The sequence below is a fragment of the Nicotiana sylvestris genome, chromosome 1 (assembly GCF_000393655.2).
Source record: "Nicotiana sylvestris chromosome 1, ASM39365v2, whole genome shotgun sequence".
In the NCBI taxonomy this organism is placed as follows: domain Eukaryota; kingdom Viridiplantae; phylum Streptophyta; class Magnoliopsida; order Solanales; family Solanaceae; genus Nicotiana; species Nicotiana sylvestris.
Window position 1 is genome coordinate 186266731 of NC_091057.1, and position 19731 is coordinate 186286461.

The window sequence follows — 19731 nt, forward strand, 5'->3', positions numbered from 1 at the left end:
TAACAGCCATAAACGATAGGGTCCATATCCTTTATATACTTAATGAGATAATAATGTAAACAACAACAACGACCCAGTATAATTTTACAAGTGGAGTCTGAGGAGGATAATATGTACGCAGATCTTACCCCTACTCCGAAGGATAGAGAGGCTGTTTCCAGGAGACCCTCGGCTCAAATGAGAAATAAATCCAATCAAATGTAAGCATTATTTATTAAGTTATTTACATTGCATTTTTTTCTCACATTAATCTATTGAGAACGTAGGAAGATTATTATTTTCCTTTCAGGAAAGAAGAGAAGAAAATTAATAAACGAGAAATCATGCGCTAAAAACCTTAAATAATCATATTAAAATCGCATATTTTTTAATCTCACATTTATTAACATTTTCTATTGATTAGAAAATAAAAAACTATGAATGGCTAGTCAGCATTATTAATTGGACAGCGATATTATGAAATGAACAAAATCAGAACGCCTAAATCCATTGTTGACCTAGTAAATTCATGATTTCTTAATCTGAATATTAATTTATTGAATCATAAATCGTAATCTTCACAGACACGACTCACTATTATAGGCATGAAATATTTAAATGCGTCTAACAACAATTCTTACTACACTTCAATTCTAATATTGTTAGGATAATCAGTCATATGAATTATCCATGTCCTTATTGTTTTATTTATACTCGTCTCAAATATTAAATTAAAAGTAAATAAAAAGGATAACTCAAAACAGCGTAAAGGGCTATAAAAGAGAATATTGAAAAGAAATATACAAAAAAAAAAAAAAGTGTTTTATTAGCTGGTCAATTAAGTAAGAGAAAATGGCATTCATTAGATTTTAATTCGAATAAGTCCTTAAATTTGGGGTATATCACTTGCTATAAATTTTATTCATGTTCCTATCTAGCAAGTTTTATAGATTTGACTTTGAGCCCGTTTAGCTTAGCTGATTTAGAGTAACTGATAAGCATTAGGGGCTGAAAAGTACTTTTAAGTGTTGCAGCTGATTTAAAAATAAGCAGTTACGTGTTTGGATAAAAGTGCTGAAATTAATAATAAACAACTGAAGAACTGGGTATACGATGAGTTTTGTTTTAAAAATAAGTATTTTAGGGATAGAATAGTAAATATTTTGGTCAACACTAAAGTGCTTAAAGCTGAAATTTGATAAGTTGGGGTAGACCAACTTATGACTTTTGGCTTATAAGCACTTTTAATTTTATCAAACGCGTAGATAAACCAAAAAATACTTATAAGCCAGTTTGACCAGGTTATAAACTTAGCCAAACACCCTCTTTGTCTCCTAACAATACACTAATAAATTTGCCAGAAAAAGGTTTTGGAAAACAAATCAACTGGAAAACAAATCAACAACTTCTTAATAAGATAATTTCTTTTGAAATTCATCCATTACAAACAATTCTCAATCTGATTCTGATTTCTATTATATATTTGACTTTGAAAATAAATTTAACTTTATTTTTCAAATTCAAATGTTTTTTTTTATGTCAACAATATAAAAAATATTAATACAATCAGATTATTTTTACAGCAAGCAAGTACATTTTTTCGTTAAATATGTGTTAGTAATTTGAAATCAAAAAATTTGTCACAATTAAATGGGCGTTGGACATAAGAATTGTAAAATTCCAAAAAAACGTCAAAAAAAAAAATTCAACTGAAAATGGTGTTTGGACATATTTTGGGTTGATTTTGAAATTTTACGAGTGATCTGAGTAAAAATTTTGAAAAATAGTTTTTTTTGGAGTTTTCATAATTTTCGAAAAATTTCAAAATTCATCTTCAAGTGAAAATTAAAAATTTAGTGGCCCAACATTGATTTTGAGAAAAAGTAAAAATAATTTGAAAAAATTCTTATGTACAAACGGGCTCTAAATGGATCAAATTATACCGAATTATTTTCCAAATTTTATTTATAAATAATTTTAAAAAGTAAAAAAAAATTAAAAAAAGAAGTATGAATCCTATTCTATAGGCCTCGCAAAAGAGCAAAGTCACAAACTGACAAAACGTTGATTCCCTCTAATCTTTTAAAACGGAAAAGAAGCTGACCCTTTCACAGTTAATATTAAATCCTAAAATACTGCATTTTGTTCACACACGCTTTCTTCCTCAAATACAACAACAACAACCCATTATAATCTCACAAGTGAGGTCTGGGGAGGGTAATATGTACGCAGACCTTACCTCTACCCGAAGGATAGAGAGGCTGTTTCCAGGAGACCCTCGGCTCAAAAAAGTTTCAGCCTCAAATACGACAACCAAAAAACTCATTCAATTCAAAACCCCATAATTAGGCATGGTAATTAAATTACAACTAAATTTCTTTCTCATATTAATTCCATTATTATTATTATTATTATTATTATTATTATTATAATATAAATAAATTAAACTCAACAGACTCCTATCTTCCCTTCTCTGAATCTCTGAGCCGATAGTCAAGTCACAATATCTGCATGTGTACGTACTCTCTTTTCTTCTCTTTAAATGCTTTCTTCACAACAATAGAAATAGAGAAAGAATCCTCCCTCCCTCTGCCCCTTTTTCAGGTTTTCAGTTTTTATTAAAGAAAAAGCAAATTATTCACCATATTATATTATATAGTCAGAAGAACGGACCAGAGATTCTATGTAATTTTCCCCCTTTTTTACATCTTTAGCCTACCCTTAAACGAAGAAACACATCACAAAAATTATGGCTATTCAAGCGCAGTTATATACAGATAATTTTGGTTTTCCGTTTGGTGGTTCACAAGATTTGATGGAGAATGGTTGTGGATTTAATCAGTTTTCTTTTAGTCCTCAACAGCAACAACACCTTCAACAAAATTTTCAACAGCAGTCGTTCCTGCAAATTCTGCCGCAGAAAAACAATCAGAATTTGATGAACATTGTTCCGAAACAGTATAACAACGGTACTGAATCAATGCCTTTTTCTCAGTGTATAGCGTCACAGTTTGAGAAACAGAGTATTGAGATTGATCAATTCATCAGTTTACAGGTTTGTGATTCTGTATATTCTTTTTCTCTTTTTTGTTTTTGTTTTTGATTTTATCAAATTTTTTGTTCGTTCATGTTTTATTTGCAGAAATTTAACGATTGATTTTTGAAATAACAGAATGAGAGATTGAGATTGGTTTTAAACGAGCAAAGAAAGCAACAGCTGGCGTTGATCTGGAGAAAATACGAAGCAAAAGTTCAATTTCTGCTAAAACAGAAAGACGAAGAAATCGCTAAAGCTGTAAACAGGAAAAAAGAGTTGGAAGAATTTTTACAAAAGATGGAAATAGAGAACCAAACATGGCAGAAAATAGCTCAAGAAAACGAAGCTATTGTCATTTCACTAAACAATACAATCGAACAGCTACGAGAAAATGGTGTTTATTGTTTAACATCAGCAAATGGAGCAGAAGATGCAGAATCATGCTGTGATTTTGGCCATGAAAATGAAGAAGAAAATGGGGAAGATGATCAAACAAGAAAAATGAAGTGTAAAAGCTGCAATTCTCGTAAAATGTGCATGATTTTCTTGCCGTGTAGACACCTTTCTACATGCAAAGATTGTGATTCTTTTCTTAATCAATGTCCTGTTTGTGGAATAGCGAAAAAAGCAAGTATTGAGGCTTTGATTTGACAAAAAAATAGATGAAAAACCCAAATTACTAAATTCATTAATTTCTTTTTGTGTTTTTTTAACCCTTTTGTCAGGGTGATTTCATTTGATCTTTTTTTTGGTGTACTTTTTTGACGAAATCCTCTGACTGATGAAATGAACAAAAGTGATATGAGTAGTTACTGCTGTAATAGTGTACAGGAAATTAGCATCTTTTTTTTTTACCTTTCTTGTAGATGTTACTTTTACCATTTTTGGTGGGATTTAGTTTTTACTTTTACAGTGATTTGATTATTCATATATGGTTATATCAGTCGTTTTTTAGTGTAAGTAAGTTGGTGGAACTATGACAGAAAGGTTGATAGCAATATGTCAGTATTCAGTATGGGGGTGGCCCTGCTTTCACTCACCTGTTCTCTTGTACAAGAACTTCAGTAATTGTTTTTAAATTAAAAAAAAAAAGAGGAAACTTTAGCAACTTTACTTTTTTTGAGCAATTTTTCAGTAAGTTGGAGTGAATTTTAATTAGGGGTGGGCATATATCGGGTAAAACCGATAACCCGAACCGTTAATTCTTTATTAAGAAACAACAAAAATTGGCAGTTTACACGTTCTAGCAGTTTGATTTCTTTGTTTTATATATTGCAAATTTTTTTATCGGGTAAACCGATAACCGAACCGATAACGATATATAACCGATTAACCGATAACCGATAACCAATATCTTATCGGTTTGGTTATCGGGTTATGATATTTGTAAACCGATAACCGATAGGCAAAACCGATAATGTTCAAAACACGAACCGACCGATGCCCACTCCTAATTTTAGTAGACCTGTGGCTATAAATACCTAAGTTGCTTGGACTTGGTCGCGGATATCCGATATGGATATTTAGAGGTCGGATCTTTCATGTTCTTAATTTTGGAATTTGGTGATATGGATTAGGTGCATGTACAGATACTGATATTTGGCTAAAAATAATTCAAATAACTAAATAGAGTAATAAAAAAATATAAATTATGAGACATTATAAATATATGAAAAACTCACAAGGTATTGCGAGAAGTAAAAAACATTAATGTAAAGGAGAATTCAAGAAGATAAACCGAGACGGGTTGACATTGAATTTTCTATATACAAATTTTTTTACAGTTCACCCTAGTTTTCAATTTGATTTAAAAAATTATTGTATTTGTCTCGAAATATTTCTTTGATTTTGGTGAAAATGCCCAATATTGATGATCAAACTCGATACGGATCTCTTACCCACATTCACACCCGCGCCTATATTTACATCGTGTCGACACGAAAACAACATCCAAGATGATGAGCGTGAACAACTTAGATAAATACTAGGATTAAGGTTTTGCTGAAATTTGGCATGGATAAAGTGACTGAATTAAAGCTTAGTTTGGCTTTCAACTTTCCTTTGGAACGTTACATAGGCCTGCAAGTAATAATAAGGTGGATGTGGGAAAACTTGGGTCCAGTGTCAGAGACTTTAACTTGATTTATACACCATATTAAAAATCATGACTATAATTAGTCGAATAACATTATCATGTTTAAATTTAATTACTTCATAATTGTAAACGTTTAAAAATTTTGAAATCTATTATTTATTTAAGTTATTGTTATTAAAGCAACAACAATAACAACAACCCAGTATAATCTCACTAGTGAGATCTGCGAAGAGTAGTATGTACGCAGACCTTATCTCTACCCTGGGCTAGAGAGACTGTTTCCAAATAGACCCTCGATATCCTTCCCTCCAAAAACTCTCCATCTTCCTCTTGGGGTAACTCGAATTCACAACCTGTTAGAAATGGAGGTTTGTTTACCAAGCAATCCTCTTGTCTATAATCTTATTAAAGCAATGACGTGAATAAAGGAACGTCGGTACAAAGATAAAAAGAAGCGTCAAATGAGAAGAAGTGATTTCTTGGGTCTTGAAAAGTGGAATATCTCTTAAAATGGCTGTTGTGCTATCATTATTTACTTATTCTTGAAAGCCGATGGACGAAATAACTTTAATTATCCTGTTTGATTCAAAAGATATTAATTTTTTTTTGAGCAAATCAATTAAAGATAAAAGGGTTAATCCTAGTTGAGAATAATAATCTCTAGAAAGATCGATAGACAAAATGATGATAGATCACGAGGCTTCTTTTCATTCATAAATAGTAATATTTCCAGAGTGTTAAATGTCGGTTACAAGGTTATTGTCTTCCTTTTATATTAAGAGAGATTCTTCTAAACTGTAGGAGACAAAATACAAGGAATATTCGAAGGAATATTCTCAATGTCCCCTGATGGTTATACATTATTGCAAGGGTCGTTCCGTCTCTGGTTTGTCTCAAGGTCGTCTCCCTCAGGGCATCAGTTCGAGGAAACTCCGTCAATCGTCATACTCATCGTCGATCGTGGTTGGTCAAATTTAGACCCATACAGTTAGTCCCACCACTTGTCGGAGTCGCAACTGGGTGCGTTCTCGATGAGCGGACACCATGCGTTCCTATGGAGAAATTTGAGTCGATATGATGTTACGAAATGGCCAATGAAGGACGGTTGGCGTGCTTGGCAAGATACTCGGTAATATACTTTACCGGAAAATGATGTCATCTTCACGTGTGTCATCATCACGTATGTTTTTGAGGCAGGAGTTGATGGCTTGATGTTTCGGTTTTAGCGCTACTTTGTGGCTCTCCGCTTCGATTCTGGTGCCACCCAACCCTATAAATAAGGGAAGGGTTTGTTTTTTCGAAAGTTTTAGGCCATTACACTCTTGATAACCTCCTTCATTCTTCCGCGTTTGCCCTCATACCCTTTTGCTTCCTCTTACGTTCTTCATTCGAAACTTCTTCCTCCTTCTTCTTTTTGCGTTGATATCCCTTTGCATAATATCATGCCAAGGTCTCGTCGTTCTCATGAAGAGGTTCCTGAGGTGTCACGACCCTAACTCCGAACCCGATCGTGATGGTGCCTCTCGTGAAGACAAGGATAGAGGTGTCACGACCCTAACTCCGAACCCGATCGTGATGGTACCTCTCGTGAAGACAAGGATAGCCAGTCTAACACAATTCATCTTTTTAAGCAGTTAAATAGCAAAAGAATAGTTCAAACATAATTTAATAGCAATATTTAGTGAAAATAAAGATAACAAAACAGAAACCCAACCCGACACAACCCTAACCGGGGTGTCGCAAGTCATGAGCAACTAAGGATCCTGATACAAGTCTACTGAATGCAATATCTGGTAAAATTATATGAAGAACATAGAAATAATAAGATAAGGGAGACACGGAGGTTGCAGATGCCAACAACTCCCTCGTAGTCTCCGAAACTCCACCTGGATTGGAGGGATCAACACTTAGGAGCGGGAAATGCTACGCCTGAATCTGCACACACGGTGCAAGGAGTAATGTGAGTATTCCGACTCAGTGAGTAATAAATATAAATAATGACTGAAAGTAAGAAAACATGTAAAACATAAGGCATTCTATACCGAAGCAGTAAAATCACATAAAATCAGTAAATCAGTGAATAATCAAGTAACATCCCTTTTTCAGCAGGTAAAACAAGTAATTAACAGGTAAATAACAAGTAAAAGTTCGCCCCTCGGGCACAATATCAACAAAACCGCCCCTCGGGCAACATCTCAGAACAGTACCAGCCCCTCGGGCTCAATCTCAGAACAGTGCCAGCCCGTCGGGCTCAATCTCTGAACAGCGCCAGCTCCTCGGGCTCAATCTCACATCACAATGGGTACCCGTGCTCACTGGGGGTGTACAGACTCCGGGAGGGGCCCCTTACGGTCCAAGCGCAATATCAAGCCATCTCGTGACATCAAATCTAGGCCATCGACCTCATATCAGTCAAGCCACCTTGTGGCGTATGTATATGTATATCAGGCCCTCGGCCTCATATCAGTCAAGCCACTTTGTGGCGTATATATGTATCTCAGGCCTTCGGCCTCATATCAGTAACAGTGTATCCTCACATCTGGCCTTCAGCCGTACTTAGTCTGAAAATCATCACAAGCCACTCGGGCATTAGTAAAACAGTAGTTCTCTTCCCAAAACAAAATTTAAAATATCATTTAAGTCTCAAAACTAAGTAAAAATGGCTGAGTAGTATAATAGTGAAAAATAGCATGACTGAGTTCAAGTAATAAGTTAAAACAGTGAGGAAATAGTGATAAAAACCCACGAAGGGTTCAAATAGTTGACACGAAGCCCAAATATGACAATCAACCCAAAACATGATGATAGCAAATAAGTTTTAGTCAAATACGCAGTAAAATCATCAATCGGGGCGGACCAAGTCACAATCCCCAATAGTGCACGACCCTACGCTCGTCATCAAGCGTGTGTCTCACCTCAATATAGCACTATAATATGCAAATTTGAGGTTTCAAACCCTCAGAGCATCATTTACAATCATTACTCACCTCGAAAGGACTAAATCTCTAGCTCGCGACGCCTATGCCTCTCGAATCGGCCTCCACGCGCATCGAATCTATCCAAAATCATAACGAATACGTCAAAGTATGCTAAGGGAACAAAGCCCAAGCGAAAACAATCGAAAATACCAAAAATTCCGAAATTAGCAAAACCCGAGCGTCAGACCCACTTCTCAAAACTCAGAAATTTTCACATCATTAGATTCTTCGTCTCCCCACGAGTTCATCAATATCAAAAACACAAGAATCGGAGTTCAAATTACCCCTCAAATCCTCAATTTAAGCCCTCTTAAACTCGAGGCCTAAACCTCCATTTTTAGTCCTTTATTTCCTTAAATTTCAGTCCCAATCCATGAAATATTACTATAGAAGTGTGTTTTAAGTCCAAAATCCTTACGTTCCACGAAGTATCCTTGATTTCTCTCTTCAAAACTGCCCAAAACTCCAAATTCCGAGTTCAAAAATGGTTAAACCCTTCAAACCCTTTCCGCATCTGCGGTTCAAAACCCGCTTCTGCGGTACCTCTTCTACGGCTAACTATCCGCTTCTGTGGAACTTTATTTAACCAGACAAACCGCATCTGCGATTCACTCGCCGCATCTACGACTCCGCAGGTGCGGTTCCCCTACCGTATCTGCGGTTACTGACCAAACCTCTTGAATCCGCTTCTGCGGCTCTTTCCACACGTGCGACACCGTACCTGCGGCCCCAAACCACAAGTGCGAAAACACCAGAAGCAGCAATATCAGCTACTGCAACCAAGTTCCAAATTCTCCAATAACCATCCGAAATGATCCCGAGGCCCCCGGGACCTCAACCAAAAACTCAAACATGACCCAATACTTTATTCAAACTTGTTCTTATTATCAAATCACTCAAAACACATCGGATTCAAGCTTAAGTTTCAAAAATCTTCTGATATACGCTTTTGATCAAAAACCCAACCAAACCACGTTCGAATGACCTAAAATTTTGTGCACACATCCCAAATGACATAACAAAGTTACTACAACTCTCGGAATTCCATTCCGACCCCTATATCAAAATCTCACTATCAACCGAAAATCGCCAAAATATCAACTTCGCCAACTCAAGCTTAATTCTACTCCGAACCTCTAAAACCAATTCCGATCACGCTCCTAAGCCATAAATCACCTCTCAAAGCTAACCGAACCATCAAAACTCATATCTGAGCTCTCTAGCACATAAGTCAACATCCGATTGACGTTTCCCAACTTAAACCTTCTTAAAAGAGACTAAGTGTCTCATTTCTTACCAAATACTCTGCGAACTCAAAATAATCAACACGATCACATAAAAACGGTTAACAAAGCATAAAGAAGCAGAAATGGGAGAATTAGAGCAATAACTTATGAGACGACTCACCGGGTCGTCACATGAGGCCACCCTATTGTCCACGGCACCCCCTTCTGGTTATGGAGATACGATGGGGGAAGAGGGTGACAGCCTTCCTACGGTGGAGGAGCAACTTCCGAGGCATCCCTTATCTAGAAGTGACTTCCACAAAGATCCCCCTCCTACTTCGGACCCCGTATTCTCCGAGACGGAGCAAGTTCATATTGATGCTCTTCGTGTAAATTATGGCATTCCCGCTTATGTAGATATGGTTCCGGCGGGGAGAGATTACGTAGATGTCCATAGACCAAGGTACTGCGCTTTCTATGAGTACCTTTTCATGATTGGCTATACTCTTCTTCTCTTTCCCATAGCGGACCAAGTATGCAGAGTTGGCGGAATGTAATATTTCTATCCACCAACTTTAGCAACTGTTCACGCCTGGCTTCCACAAGGGTACCATGGTGCATTTGAGGCTCCGTGGTACAAAAGGGCTAGTGGTAGGGATAGATACCGGGCAAGTCGATAGTTTTGGCATAAGTATTTCTTTGTCAAAATTGAACATGTCGTTTCTGACTCCGCTAGGTTCCCAGAGCGATGGAATGAGGCTCGTAAGTGTTCCCACTCATTTTGCTCTTCTTTCATCTGTATTCTTTATAAAATTTGTTTGCTTCCCGTTTGCAGCTATGGGACGTCCGTCTCGCCCTATTGCGGATATTAGGGATTGGGTAGCCCATCTGTTGACTCATGTAGCAGAGACTCGAGATTGGCCTGCCTTCTTGAAAATGAGGTGCTTAGGGCGATGAGCGACGTAGAGTTGTCTCAGATGGTCGCCGGTATGGCCTTGCAGGTAGGTGCCTTTCCTTCCCTTTTCATCATTGGGTTTGTGTGGTGATCATCGTTCTGCATTTTATTTCTAACTTCTCCCCTTTTCTGTCAGACCCTCGTCATGGAGATTGAGAGAGAGCGTAGGGAGAGGAGAAAGAACGGCCATTATGAGAAGATGTCATCCAAATATCAACAGTATTGTGCTAAGCATCGTATGATGGCCGACATTTTTCATCAGGACCCTGAGTTTCAGTTGTTTCGTGAGGGGCCCAAATAGTGGGATGACCAACTGGAGCGTAAAATAGAAAACTTGAGGGAGAGGGATGAGGAGCTCATGAAGATTGTCGCTCGTAACAGTGAACTCGAGGCTTCCCTTGAGGTAAAGGATGCCAAGCTTGAGTTGAATAGAGGGTGATGGCCGAAAATGCCGACTTGCATGCAAAGGTGGTCGGTTTGACTACTGAGTTGAATAGGGGTTAGGGGCGAGCTGAGCGTTGGTACTGATAAGTTGGCGGCAACCATTTCTGGAATTGCATCTTTGGAGAATGCCCTCCTCATTTGCAGGTCGGAGCTGGCTGAAGAGAAGGAGGCCTCTTGTCATAAGGTTGCGGGGCTCGAAGGGCGTGTCAAAGAACTGGAGGCCAAGCTGGATGCGTTAAATGGACAAGTGGCCTCGCTGAGGGCGGAGTATGGAAGTTGATGTTTTCAGCCTTCCTCGTCTCATGCTTCAAGCAATCCGGTCATGCCCTGTCATTTATATGAATTGTTGGTCCATGCTGAGGCTCGACTTGACGTGTATAAGGCTTTTCACGCCGAGGGAAGGGCTACTGAATCGGAGCTTCAAGCTGTGCACAACGAAGCTCATGCAGCTCGTGTAGCATGCGGGTACGAACCCCTCACACCTGACGGGGATGGCATCAACTCTGATGATGCGAACCATCTTGCTTCGGACTCGTGGTACGAAGATGCTTACCCCACCGGGGATAATGTGTAGTCTTTGTTTGTACTTGCTTTTGTTTTGGGGTTTTTTCGGGGGGCATACTTGAGCCCGTTTGTAAAGACAAATGTAATAACATTTTGATGCAATGTAAAATATATTTTGTCGATTTGCTCTTCTTTGCAATGTTTATGATATCCAGGTTAACTGTCGAGCTATTAAGCTATTAAGTCAATGGCCTTGTCCATTGAGATCTTGCTTTGGATTGTCGTCGAAGTAGTGTCCCGTCATAGTTCAAACGAGGTCGAACTCACATTCTTATCGATGGCCTTGGCCATTGGGATGTTGCTTCGAACTGTCGTTGAAGTAGGATCCCGTCGTAGTTCGAATTAGGTCGAACTCATGCTTTTGTCGATGGCCTTAGCCATTGGGATGTTGCTTCGAACTGTCATCGAAGTAGGATCCCGTCGTAGTTCGAATAAGGTCGAACTCATGCTTTTGTCGATGGCCTTAGCCATTGGGATGTTGCTTCGAACTGTCGTCGATGTGGGATCCCGTCGTAGTTCGAATAAGGTCGAACTCATGTTCTTGTCAATGGCCTCGGCCATGGGGATGTTGCTTCGAACTGTCGTCAAAGTAGGATCCCGTCATAGTTCGGATGAGGTCGAACTCACATTGTTGTCGATAGCCTTGGCCATTTCTTGTTGGAGATTTGATTGTATTCCCGCAGGAAGACTTGTCGACTTTATTCATGCAATGGATGTTTGATTATATATTTTTAACGATCACATGTCGACTTTCGCTCCGGAGATCATGTCGACTTGTCGGGGTAATAAATAACACTTCGATCCTCGAGACGTCTCCTTTGCCGCCTCATTAAAAACCTCCCTAGGAAAACCCGATTGTGATAAAACCCAGGTGAGGGAAAAAGAGTACGACTTAGGTAACGCCTTCTTTTAGAAGTGGAAGTACTTGAGATGGGTGACATTCCAGTTGTTTTGGAGTAGTTTTCCCTCTATTGTTTCCAATTGGAATGCTCCTTTATTTGCTGTTGCTGTGATTTTGTATGGTCCGTCCCAGCTTGTGCTTTAACCTTGAGCATGTAATCTCCGACTTTAAGCGATCGTACCTTGGCCCTCTTGTTGTAGTATCTTTCCACTTGTTTCTTCTGCGCTACCATTCTTATATGGGCCATGTCTCTCCATTCTTCGACTTAATCCAGATCTTGTAGCCTACTTTCGTCGTTGCTTGGTCCGCTCTCATTGGAGTATCTCAAACTGGGTTCTCCGACCTCGATGGGTATAACTGCTTCAGTCCCGTAAATTAGTGAATATGGCGTCTCGCCTATGCTGATTTTTGGCGTAGTGCAGTATGCCCATAATACTTCCGGTAGTAGTTCAGGCCATAGCCCTTTAGCATCCTCAAGTTTCTTTTTCAATATATTCAGTATTACTTTATTGGAGTATTCGGCTTGACTATTGGCTCTAGGGTCATATGGCGTGGAGAGTATTCATTTGATGTGCCACTTTTTGAAGAACTCAGTCGTTCTCTTTCCGACGAACTGAGGTCCGTTGTCACAACTGATTTCTTTGGGAATGCCAAAACGTCATATTATGTTTTTCCATATGAACGCGATGACCTCTTGCTAATGTATCTGATCGCATGCACCTGCTTCCACCCACTTAGAAAAGTAATCGGTTAAAACCAAAAGGAAGCGTACCTTACCTCGTCCTGCTGGGAGGGGGCCGACTATGTCCATCCCCCACTCTATGAATGACCATGGTGAAGTGACGGAATTAAGGGGTTCCCCTACTTGATGTATCATAGGGGTGTACTTCTGACACTGTTCACATTTCCTCACATAGTCCGCGACTACTTTTTTTATGGTGGGCCAGTAGTATCCGGTAGGGATGAGGCATCGGACGAGGGCGAGGTTTCTCGTGTGGGGATGAGTCCGACTATGTGCATGCACCCACTGTTCACTTCCCGTTTTCTTCTTGTTTGATTTGGCCCAAGACTTTGGCTAAGGGGCTGCCGAACGTTCTTTTGTAGAGATCACTATTTACGAGGCTGTATCGGGCAGCCTGTACCCGGAGTTTTTTGGCTTTTTTTTATCTTGCGGCAGCGATCCATCCTGCAACTATGCTACGAGGCGGTTACGCCAGTCCCAAGTTAAGTTTACAGAATGTACCTCGACGTGGTCTATTGGGGAATAGAGGAAGGTGACCATATTTTCCCTGTTGATATTTATGGTGGCCGCAGATAGTTTGACGAGGCTATCTGCTTCGATATTCTGTGCCTTGGGTATCTGGTCGAGGCGGCATTCATCGAATTCCGGCAGCAGTTTATGAATTTCCTACTGGTACTTCTGTAGTCTCTGTTCTTCGATTTGGAAAGTCCCAATGACCTGGTTCACCACGAGTTAGGAGTCGCAATGGAGGAGAGCCGTCGGGGTGCCATATTTGAGGGCTAACTTCAGACCTGCAATCACGGCTTCGTATTCGGCCTCGTTGTTAGTCATCTCGAGGCATCATATGGACTGGCGAATTACTTCGCCTGTAAAGACTTTGAGGATGAGTGCCAGTCCCGATCCCGAGGCGTTAGAGGCGCCATCGGTGTAGAGGACCCAGAGGTCGGTATGCGTTGAAGTGTGGAGTGCTTCCTGTTCTACTTCAGGCAATATTTCTGCGATAAAATCAGGGACAAAATCGATGAGCACCTGCGACTTAATGGCAGTTCGGAGTTGGTATCTTATGTCGTGATCGCTTAATTCTATGGCCCAATTGGCCAGTCTACCCGATAGACATTGAAAATATGGTCTATGCTTTCATGAAGCTACGACTAATGCCAAATCTAGTTTTTCAAGGTGAGGGTAACATGTTTCGGCATCGATAAAGGTCTTGCTAATATAGTAAATTAGAGATTGCGTACCTTCATTTTCACGAACCAAGACGGCGCTTACCACAACTTCGGAAACTGCTAGATATACAAGTAGACATTCTTCCGAGTCCGTTTTGACAAGTAGTTGTGGCAAAGATAGATACGATTTCAGTTTTCTTAGGGCGTCGACACATTATTCATTCCATTGCAGTCCATGATCTTTCCTTAGCACGTTGAAGAATTTGTGACATCTATCCGAGGACCGTGAAATGAATTTGTGACATTATTCATTCCATTGCAGTCCTGGTAATTTTCGCCCCTGCTTTTGGCTGGTCAGTATCTCCGGTATTGCGTCGAGGGCCCTGATTTCTCTTTGTGACACTAGGAAACCAAGGAACTTTCCTGAAGTTATGCCGAAGGCACATTTTTCGGGATTCAGCTTCATTCTGTATTTCCTTAATATCTCAAAGGCCTCCTTCAAATGGCTGATATGGTCCTCTTTCTTTGTCGACTTTACTAGCATGTCGTCGATATAAGCCTCCATGGTCTTGCCGAGCTGTTCTTTGAACATCTTTGTAACTAGTCTTTGATATGTGGCCCCTGTGTTCTTGAGTCCGAACGGCATTACCTTATAGCAATATGTCCCTCGGTGAGTGATGAAGATTGTCTTTTCTTGATCTTCTTCGACCATTAGAAATTGATTATAACTGGAGTAGGCATCCAAGAAGCTCAACAGTTCGTGCCCTGCTGTCGCATTAATGAGCTGGTCGATGTGGAGTAACGCAAAGGAGTCCTTCGGGCACGCTTTGTTCAGGTCGGTAAAGTCGACACACATCCGCCATTTCCCGTTCTTCTTTTTGACCATGACCACATTGGCGACCCATTGGAGGTATTTTGACTCTCTGGCGGAACCGTTAGCGAGTGATTTATCAACCTCCTCGCTTACTGCCTCATTGATGGAGGCATTGAACATTCTCCTTATTTGCTGAGCGGATGAAGTAGATCGATATTCAGCCTGTGTGTGGCAATCTCCCTTGGGATTCCTGGCATATCTGAGTGGGAAAAGGCAAACAAATCAGCGTTGTTAGTTAAAAACCCACGATATTTACCTGGTTCCGAGAGGTTGCGTCCAACATAAGCCTTTTTGTGTTGTTGATATTGTCCAATTGGACGGGATCGAGATCCTCTATAGTTGCCTTGCAAGCTTCTACGATGTCCGGTTCTTTGATGGCTTTTACTTGTACGTCGGGTCTGGTTCCCGACATGGCTGATTGTTATACCTCCGTACTTGCCCCTTTTTGTTGTTTGGTGTGTATGAAATCTTAGGCGATCCGGTAGCATTTTTGGGCGGTGCGTGGCTCGCCTAGGATGCCGAATATCCCCCATGGGGTGGGAAATTTGATTACATGGTAAAAACGTGACGGGATGACTCGCATGTGTTTTATCAATGGTCGTCCAATAATGCGTTGTAGGCTGTTTCCTTATTCATAATGTGGAATGTTGTTTCCAGGGTTACCCCTACGGCTATGATGGGTAGCACTATTTCTCCATATATTCGCTCCACTGCATTAATAAAACACATTAGTGTTATGCAACGCGGTATTATTTTATCCTCTAGTCTCATTTGTACGAGAACACGTGCGTGAATAATACACGCACCGCTTCCGTCATCCACCATTATTCTTTTTACATCGGTATCCGCTATGCGTAAAGTTATAACCAAAGCATCATAGTGAGGGAAAGACAAACCGTCAGTATCCGACTTATCGAAGATGATACTGTCTTCGAGGTCGTCATACCGTTCATGGGCAACTGTCCGCTTGAGTTCATATGTGGTGGTGAATTTTATATGGTTGATTACCGTATCGTTGTCGCCGCCAATGATCATCTGTATGGTATGAGCTGGTGATGGTTGCTTCAGAGGTCCTTGAGGTTGGTCGCACCCACGAGCAAAGTTGTCCCGTCCTTTATCGCTCAGCAGTTCTTTCAAGTATCCCTGGTTTAACATCCTCACTATTTCTTGTCTCAGACCTATGCAGTCTTCGGTTTTGTGTCCTCTCTCCAGGTGGAATTCACATAGGACGTTCGACCTCCTAGTGCTTGAATCCGATTTCATTTTTTGCAGCCACTACACCTTCGTGCCAAGCTTTTCTAGTGTGTACACTATCTCTGAGGGTTGCGATGTGGCGGGGCACGACATTCGCGTGTCGTGGAGGAGGTGGATTGGGTGTTCAGATATAGGGCTAATACCTTTCTCGATTGAAACGTGGCAGTTGATCCCTTCGCCCGTTGTTACGTCGATCTCTCCTTGTCTCGGTCTGGATCGATGTTAATTGCTGAAGTGGGCCGTTCAGGTCGTCCTCGTCTGCCCTCACTTCGGCGCAATAGGCGTTGTAAATCTCTTCCTACGTGGTAGGGGGTACTTCATGAGTCTACTGAGTAGTTTTTTGGTCTCGTTTGATCTTCTTCTATTTAACCCATTTTGAAAGGCTGCTACTGCCATACCTTCTAATACGATCGGTAGGCCTATCCTTACTCTGATGAATCGGGTTAGGAAATCTCGAAGTCCCTCGCCCGTCATTTGCCTGACGGCGAAGATATCCTTGACCCTAGCCTCGGTCTTTTTTGCTCCAGCGATGAAGAACTTATCTGCCATTTCTTCGAACGTCGATATCGATCGTGTTGGTAGTTGGGAAAATCATGTCAATGCTTCCCCCGTCAGAATTTTGCCAAAATTTTTTAGCAACTCAGACGGTACCTATTATTTTGATAGATCATTACCCTTTATTGCGGTAACATAATGGATTATGTGATCCTCCGGGTCAGTGCTCCCATCATATATTTTCAAACATGGAGGCATTTTGAAGGTCTTTGAAATAGAATGAGGAGCTGCCCCTTTGCTGTATGGTTGTTTGACGAATCGGCCCATATGGCATTTTGGTAACAACTTCAGAGCGCCTGGTATTTTATCAACCGTCTCCTGATGTTCCTTCATCTTGTGGCGAAGTGTTTTTTTCTCATTTTCCATCTCTTTCATTTTCTTTAAGATGGCCGGGAGTGCGTCGTTGCCTGAATCAGTGACAGTACGGGTTTACCTGTTCATGTAACATTTGGTTCACCGGCAGCAGCTGCAGTTTCTGTGGGTAGCACATCTTCGACGCCTCCCTGAATGGGTTTCTCGAGCATGTTGCTCAAGGTATTCGTTAACCATTCATCTACTAGCCTTTTGGCAGCCGGTGGCGCTTCTCCTGCTGCGGAGGTTGACGTTTCCCTCTCGCGCAAGATCGTTAGATCCCAGTACGGAGGAGGTGAGATCTCTCCTTCATGTGTAACACTTGGTGTTGCATTCTCCCTGTCTTCTCCTCCTGCTTCGTTGAGGGAATTTAGGAGGTTGTTTGTGACACCCTCTATTGCCTTTAGCCTCGCTTCTTCCCTTCCCGCCATCGTTGGCTTTTATGGAGCTGAAGAAAGGTGATTATTTCTTTCAAGAATCTAGATGGAAACTACGATTTCAGCTATAGAAATATCCACAGATGGCGCCAAATTGTTTGACTCAAAAGATATTAAAATCATTTTGAGCAAATCAATCAAAGATGAAGGGATAAATCTTAGCTGAGGAGAATAATCTCTAGAAAGATTGGTAGACAAAGTGAAGATAGGTCACGAAGCCTCTTTTCATTCATAAATAGTAATATCTCCTGAGCGTTGAATGTCGGTTACAAGGTTATTGTCCTCCTTTTATATTAAGAGAGAAATTCTTGTAAACTGTATGAGACAAAATACAAGGAATATTCGAAGGAATATTCCCAATGTTCTCTGATGGCCATACATTATTACAAGGGTCGTCCCCATCTCTAGTTTGTCTCAGAGTTGTCTCCCTCAGGGCATCAATTCGAGGAGATTCCGTCAATCGTCATACTCGTCGTCGGTCGTGATCGGTCAAATTTGGACCCATACAATCCCTTCTTGTTTTGTATTTTTATCACTTAACCTGATAATCACCTAAGACTTTTTTTAGTTGTTATTCTTCATATATGTCTTAGTTTAACGACTTTAATGATCACCTAAGCTCTTTTAAAGTCTTCTCTTTTTTTTTTTTTGCACTTCTCATTTTTTATTGTTTTAAAATTATTCCGTTTCCATGGAATATAACTTTTTTTTGGTAAGAGGGGAAACTCGCGGCCGTTACAATCTCTATCACAGACTCTGCACTTAGGGTGAGTACTTTGTAGTGAGCACTTTGTGCGCACTGGATAAACCTCCTTTGTGTAATAGCCTACAAATCATACAGAGAATGTAAACCGCACTAGGCGACTGAGTCAACGCAAAAAGCATCGAGGAACATTCGATACCCACCAAACTAACTGGGCAACCCCAAGGGTTATGAAATATAACTTTATATCCTCACTTGTAAGTATTTTTTCCAATTATGCTTTTATCTACAAGGTTGTCCTATTCTACTTTTAATTGGGTTATTCATGCAAATAGCTTGTCGAATTTATTGTTTACTTTATTTTATCGGTGTTCAAAAATTATATTCCGAGAAATGAATGATTATTTAGGTTAATTTTTTTTTTAATAATTTAGTTTATTGAAATATTATAAATATATACAGTATAATAGTAATAAAAAATCTTTGGAAATGATAATTTTGGCAGCACAGTATTAAATTGAAGTTTACGTTAGTAGTGAGGTAATAGAGTAGTTGGGAGCAGTGTCAGGGAAATCAGTTTTTGGAGAAGAAATCCTAATTACGTGTTGTACTGTTCGCATTTCGCAGTGTACGGCCAAAAAGTGGGAGTGGACTTGATTTGGAGTCGTACACTAATTGGGCTTTCAAAACTGATCCAATAGCGTGTACTAGGCCGGCCCTATTTTGTCCATATTCCCGTGAAAAGTGGGCCCACAACGTTACTCTTTTGACCCTTTCTTACGAAGAAAAAACGGGATTCTCTGATTTTTGATTTCCCTTAATTTAGGTCAAATTTATGATGAACTCACTATTTAAATTACAATTTGTATTTCAGATATTATTTTTGTGTAAACAAGTGTGATGTCTTTGGATAACTTTCAGAAAAATAAAAGTCTGTACAAAATAAGAAAAGTTTAGATAATAATCGTTTGTTGAAGTTTCGTGAATATAGCCAAAAGGTCTTTTAGAAAAGTGTTCCAATAGAAATATTTGTCCACATTTACAAAATTCTAAGGTGTTTCTTTACGGGTCCTATTGTTGTTTTTATATTCTGAGATTTTCTTTTATAATATTGGTATTCGAACCCGCTTGTATGCATCTCCACTAATTACATAAGATATTTGCTATCACATTCATATGTATAAGGTAAAGGTAATTCTATCCATTAAAGTTTGGACCGATGGACTGAAATTACTTACTCCCTGTGTTTCAAGTTAGATGGTGTACTTTCCTTTTTAATATGTTCCAAAACAAATGACACATTTTTAAATTTGGAAATAATTCAATTTTAAACTATTCATTTTACTTATTTTATTCTTAATGAGAAGTTTTTATAACCATACAAATGCCATGACCCCACAAAGTTTTTACCTCTTAAGCTTTTAGGATTTGTACTTGAGGACTTAGGGATCGTTTGGTTGGAAAATA

General features: G+C 39.7%; 1 protein-coding gene across 1 annotated transcript; it reads left to right on the top strand.

Moving 5' to 3' along the window:
- The first annotated feature begins 2546 nt into the window (after window positions 1-2546).
- On the top strand, window positions 2547-3958 carry LOC104238861 (probable BOI-related E3 ubiquitin-protein ligase 3). Its single transcript, XM_009793356.2, has 2 exons — window positions 2547-3034; window positions 3152-3958. Exons 1-2 carry the CDS (start codon window positions 2729-2731, stop codon window positions 3665-3667), a joined length of 822 nt encoding a protein of 273 aa, XP_009791658.1. The 5' UTR covers window positions 2547-2728; the 3' UTR covers window positions 3668-3958.
- The last annotated feature ends 15773 nt before the right edge of the window (window positions 3959-19731 follow it).

Coding starts and splice junctions, on each gene's coding strand:
- LOC104238861 (XM_009793356.2), top strand. CDS start 2,729: ATGGCTATTCAAGCGCAGTTATATACAGATAATTTTGGTTTTCCGTTT. Junction 3,035..3,151: donor ATCAATTCATCAGTTTACAG/GTTTGTGATTCT, acceptor TTGAAATAACAG/AATGAGAGATTGAGATTGGT.